Source organism: Arabidopsis lyrata (genome assembly GCF_000004255.2).
Source record: "Arabidopsis lyrata subsp. lyrata unplaced genomic scaffold ARALYscaffold_5, whole genome shotgun sequence".
NCBI classification, from domain to species: Eukaryota; Viridiplantae; Streptophyta; class Magnoliopsida; order Brassicales; family Brassicaceae; genus Arabidopsis; species Arabidopsis lyrata.
The window spans coordinates 12208146-12214476 of NW_003302551.1; the positions used below are offsets into that span (position 1 = coordinate 12208146).

The window sequence follows — 6331 nt, forward strand, 5'->3', positions numbered from 1 at the left end:
ATTTAGTACTCACTCTTGTTCTGCAGGTTATGGATGTATGTGTTTCTGTATTGCGGGAGTCGCTCTTCAAATCGGTTGACCCTACCACTGATCCGCGTGCTGACATGCTGCCTTGCAAGTTTAATGGATCCCTTGCTCTGATGTACTCCAAATTCAAGAAGTGTAGGCGTAAAGATACTTTCGAGTTTGACGCGGATCTTCTGAGCTCGGTTACTGCTAGGTTCACTTCCCATGGCAGAAAATGGCTGGAGAGTATTGATTTTCTCTATTCTCCTTTCAACATTGACAAGAATAGGTGGATTGCAGTCATGGTGGACTTGCCATCGCACTCTCTCTCTCTATTTGACTCCACAGCTGATGTGCGTCGTGGGTCTAGACTCAAGCCAGAGCTAGATTTCATATGTGACATGTTTCCATACCTGGTGCGAAAGTTAGGGGCAAATGATCTTATGACTAGTTACCCTCTCCATCCTTTGGCATTTGTTCGCCACACCACGGTAGCTCAAGCCACAGCCCGTGCCAACACTGGGATGTTATCTATTCTTTTTATGGAGGCCCATGCGCTAGGAGGCTTTGAGGAGTTGGATCGTGTCAATGAGTCTGGCGTTAGGGAACGTGCTGAGCAGCTAGCAGTGGAGCTATATGAATATTGTTGTGGTGATATCGAAGAGGAGTGAACCATTACCCTTACTTGTTGCAACTCTATTATTCTATCTTGAACTCTTGTTTTTTATCTTTTGATCCCATTCTCTTCCCATCTGTGTGACTTATCTCTTTGTTAAAACTTACAACTCTACATTATGGGTATGTATTCGTATTCTGCGGTTAGCTACTTGTGGGTTTAGTCCTACTGTTTTGAAATTGCAATGGTTTACAGCCCACTAAAATAATTGGATAGTTATTAACCAATCTCTGAAATTAGATTTAAGATAGATAGCCACTTTTACCTTTAAAAATAATGCGTAGGAATCTGCAACGTTTTATATTGCTATCAAAACACTTAGATAGTTATTTTACCTTGAACCTTTTAACCTATATTTGTTTTTACATATCCATAAATCCGCCGTGCAACTAACATGTATATTTTCCGCCTTGTGCAGCTAACTTATTTCACTTTTTGTTATACCGGAGCAGGATATTTATGGATATATGTACCTATCCATGGATATATGGTATCAGAATTATAAGTTTGATAGATAGCTAACCAAGAGTTTTTGTCATACATTCATACGAAGATTAACATAGTACAAACTTTAGAATTCAGCAAGCTAGGAATGATGATGATAGCGGCGGTCCAAATGTTTTGCTACTTTAATGCATGAACTATTGTTGCCACAACACAAGCAAAACCTATCCAAGAGATAATGACCACCTGACGGATGGTTTGATCCTTCGCCGCGCTTGCCTTCACATAACTTCGTAGAGCCATATTCTCCTTTTCCATGTCTTCCAACCTACGAAGGAGCTCACTCCCTTCGTCCTCTGTGTTCCTTGCTTCTTGGCCACCAACAATCGCTCTAAGCTTTGTAAGCTCCTCTGCTTGTGACTTTATCAAGTCCCTTGCTTCCAAAAGTGCTATTTTCTGCCATCCATGTGGTTTCTCAAGATCGCGCCACCGAAAGTAGTTGCAGATGTTTTTCCAACCGGCTCCGCACCTATAGAATCGCCTACCTGGATTTGCGTCTGTCCATGATTGTCGGACTAGCGCCGCCTTCCCGCAGTCGCATTCGTAGCCGCCATCCTCCAATACAGAGCTCTTACCTCTTGTTGTTGAGCTAGATCCCCCTTCCGACATTTCACTCATCTCCTCCCCTAGCATTTCGATCTTTGGCATCTTTTTTTTTTTTTTGTGGTTGTGTTTGTGTTACGGACCAGGTACCCTTTCAGAGGAAGGTAAAGGCATGGTATGTGTTAGTGGACCCCGCCGTCCTTAGCTTATCCCATCTCACACGGCTCCTAGTTGCCCCCTACGTTGTTGGGTATAGGGTACTCACTAAAAGTCGTAAACTACACGTCAGCATACCGATAGCCTTGCCATTTAAAGATTTAAATATTGTTTTAACCATTTACTAGGGTCGGCGTTAATTGATTTTTCCCACTTCGACTTCCAACTTCGGTATTAACAGATGACCACCATTAATTTCGCTATCTATTCAAACTGGTTCGTAGATGGATATATTGTTGTTTAAACATATATTTTAGTTTAATCTCGAGTTAACTCTCAATTTACTAATTTTTGGGTTTGCCAATTAACCAAGTTTTCCCATCTTCCTCACGCACTTGGAAATAAAACATCAATATATTACATTGCTAGGTGTGCGGACTCAAATGATCAACGCAATACACCGAGGATGGAACGATCTAGTTCACGAATATTACATAGATAGGTGTGCGGACTCACATGATCAACGCATTACACCTTTGATGAAATTGTTCACAAATATTTTACATTGACGGGCAGACTTCACCCATACTAACAAACACGTCACACAAATTAAACCGTGGCATCCTTATAGTACACTGAAAATGTTGCCACATCTTACGCCGATCTCATCAAACCTTCATCCGAGTAGCTTCTTTTGTACATCCAAAACATGCAGCTGTAACAGTAAAGAATAGACGTCTAAATTTGTCAATGTTGAAACTTAAGTACATCTTCCAATGATTAGGAATGTTTAGAAATATTTACCTAAAGTAGTCGTCATATTCTATATAAGCATCTTGCAAGACGCGCGGTTATGGCCAGTCCCACAGCAGCGCATACAGCTCCGCTTCGCCTTCTTCTTCGGCGTCTGCAATTAATGCATTTGTTAGTCTGATACAATTTCACATAGCTATCTACACAATAATATACATACACTAATACCTTAAATTCTCTAGTTGAAAGGTATCTAGTACGCTTTGGCCTACCTGGTGGCCTTCGTGTTATTGGCGGTAGAACCGTCCTTGTTGCTATCCCATCTGGAACCTCACGTAGCGTGCTTAAGTCGGGTACGGGATTGATATTTCCATTGTAAGCAAGACTCCAGAAGAATGTCACGTTAGAATTCATGATGTTGTATCTATCCCCATAGCAATGTGACCTAGTCCAATGCTCAAGACCAATTGACATCAAATACTCGGCGCAGCCAGGTGAAACCATCTCTATTTCCTCAAAATACTCGTTGAATGTTGATTTTCGGAATGCTCTTGCCGCTTTCGAAATGAGGGTAGCAAGTATCCTCTTCTTAAACTTTGCAGCAACATTCCTCTACAGATGTACGATACAAGCCCCGTGGCTTGCTCTTGGGTACACCTACAGATATGCGATGTTAATAGATATCTACAATGTCTCACATAAAACTAAATAATTGAATAATGAACTGCTATAAAAGTAGAGGTTTATAATTTAACATAGCTATCCATACCTTCCCGAGTCCGGTGTAAATCGACGAGTGGCGGTCCGAGACAAAAGTTAGACTTTCGCCGTCAGGTACTATCTGCTTCAGACAAGTGAAGAACCATTCTCATGCCTTGTCGTTCTCTCCATCCACTATCCCAAACGCTATAGGAATATCTAGAAGTTCCCATCATGCGCGCTTGTGGTCAGCAGATAACCCGCGTACTTCCCCCTCAAGTGTGCTCCATCAATTATCACAACATCTCTCATGAACCTCCATCCTCGGACACTTGCCCCAAGAGCGACAAAGCAGTATTTGAACCTACTGTCGCCGTTTCCGTCCTCCTCTGTGTGTAAGTCAGTAATGGTCCCAGTGTTTGCCCTTGTTAACATGTGTAGGTACGTTGGTAGAATGCCGTAACTCCCCATCGGTGATCCTTTGGCCATGTCCATTGCCAGCTCCCTTGAACGCCAAGCCTTCCAGTAGGACACGTTAACACTATATTCATCCATTCGAGCTTGCCTTATAGCTATCGGTGTCGGGCCCGTCCTGGCGCCCGTGTACTTTGATTTCATTATTTGCAAAATCACTGAAGTAGTTGCCTGCCGGGGGTATGGCTCCTAACTTCGATTGGACAGGTATGTTCCAATGTAGCTGTTCTGACTTCAAAGTAATCCGTGTCCTCCAGCCGCACACAATACACTCTCCAGGGGCAAGCATCAGATAAGCAACGTACAATCACCACGTCGTTGGTGGTGCGGTCATTACGGTAACTAAATTTCCGGTTGATAGCATGGACAGCAAGTTTGACTCTGCAGTCATCTCTGTTCTTGAACACGCGTCCCACGAATAACTCGTCCCCTTCGTAGTCAACATCTAGCACGACAAGTTTTGTTCTTTCTGAACCTATTTCACAATATAACAAATCATATAAATATATAACTTGCCAACATTAAACATAGACCATCTATATATATTTCAAGATACAAGTACACGTGGCCACTGTGGAGATATCTTACCATCTGGGTCGTTGTCGTCTAACACGGGGGCTGCGTCCCTCGCAAAAGTGTGTACAAGAAGGCTTAGCAACCTTAACATCCCAGTTTTGGGTGGTTCATTCTGCTGCTCTGTGTTAGTGTTAGGGATAACCTCATTTCCTGTAGACATGTATCTGTATTATTAGACTTGTATTTGTATTATTAGATATGTGTTTGTATTATTAGTTGTTCCTTTATTTGATGATGTAATGAATGTTATACTAACTAAATATTACCATTGTTTAGCTCAGCTCCATCGCCCTGTCCTACTCCGGCGGCTTGCGTTTCCGATGGGCTGCGTACATCTCCGCTTGAAGTCGCAGCTACATAAACAAAGTGTAAAAGTTAAACATCTATTTTATTATATACCGGATCTTGGATATCTATCTACTTTTTGTACCTCTTTCAAAATCCGAGAACAAATCTCTTGTCAATCTTGTGACACGGTTATCGTCGGAGGATGAGCTTCCCTGAGGTTCCAGAACACTGGCCGGTGATCCATGATTCTGAACCGCCTCGGCAACCGCTTTGTAATGTCTACAAGCTGCCGAAAGCGTAGGAAATCCGCTTGCTGCGTAAGAACCCCCTATCCACCCTAGGGGTCCATCCCCGCTGTCTCCTACGTGTTCCCTCGGGACTTGAGAGCAGATTATGTTGTCGCTAGCCTCTTTGTCAAGCCTCCGTCTGTTTTCTTTAGCGAACTCCTCCTTACTCATGACCTCACCAAACGCAAACTCGTCTATCAAAGGTACCATTTTGAAGCCATCTATCTCGAGCGTCATATTCATCGGCATCGGAACGACATACAGCTTCATTTCGTGTATGTCTACACGCATCGCCAGGAACATGTCCATGTCGTCGTCTGACACTATGTGAATCGGCACAGGTTTGACACCACCGTCGACGTCCATCCATTCTGGCATTTCGTAAGTCAGCTCCACCTTCTCTCTCTCCCGGTCGATGTTAAACTCGGCTACGACCTTCGTCTTAGCTGCTTCCACACCATCGCCTTCTCGGAACCGAATGTTCTTTCCAACTTGTCCCTCCGCGGGAGAGAATCTCCAAACCCCAACATCGTCTTTCGTCCAACTGCCAACCTTAACTCGAACCATGTCACTGATTAGTTCATCCGTCACCTCCATTTAGACACCTGTTACGAAATAAAATGAAGACAAAGTTTAGATGTAGTTTTTCTTCTTGATCATGCAGTATATTTACGTGGAAAAATAGCATCATAATGTTTTACCTTGGTGAATCGCTACCCGGGTTGTTACACGAAACTGTTTGTTTTTTGGACTCTAAATTTGTTTTCACTCTGGGTGCTCGTCGCTTTCACGAAGGGTTGGTTCCCTATTTATTGGGTCTCTACTCAGTTAGGTTAGGTGTTCAAAAATTTAAATTCCCGCTGAGCAACTTGCGTTATCGATTCAAACACAAGATTTCCGAATATTGTACGTCAGGTTGCATTTAATGCTTGTCTTCTCATTCCTTTTCTCGCCGCGTTAGGGTCAGTTCGTGTCAGCCAGTTCGTAACCAGAGCATTAACTAACGGTCACCTCATTCCTTTTTGCTTTTTTGCCAAAAAAGTCAAGCCCGAGAGTATCTCCATCCCACGCGCAGGTGTGCGTAGCCCTTTTGGTTTTCCGTAATTTAGTTGGCCACCGAAGGGCATTTCGATCATTATTTTTTTCATCGTCTCAGACAAAACCCCCTTTTGTCGATTTGCTGATTATACTCTCCAATTTTGCTTCTGCGCAAATCGTCCCAAATTTAAAACCAAAAAAGAAACTGAAAAGTTATTTTATAAAACGATTGTTTGGACTTTGGACCAAAACCAAATGAAAAAAAAAAACCAAATGAAAAAATTATGGGTTTGATTATTTTAAAATCTCAAAAACACCAGAGATATCAATC

The 6331-nt window shown here is 42.6% G+C and overlaps 1 protein-coding gene across 1 annotated transcript; it reads right to left on the reverse strand.

Moving 5' to 3' along the window:
* Window positions 1-1306: 1306 nt before the first annotated feature.
* Window positions 1307-1834, reverse strand: LOC9311817. The gene has a single exon (XM_002877389.2). The coding sequence runs from the start codon at window positions 1832-1834 to the stop codon at window positions 1307-1309; it is 528 nt and encodes a 175-aa protein (XP_002877435.1).
* Between the last annotated feature and the right edge of the window lie 4497 nt (window positions 1835-6331).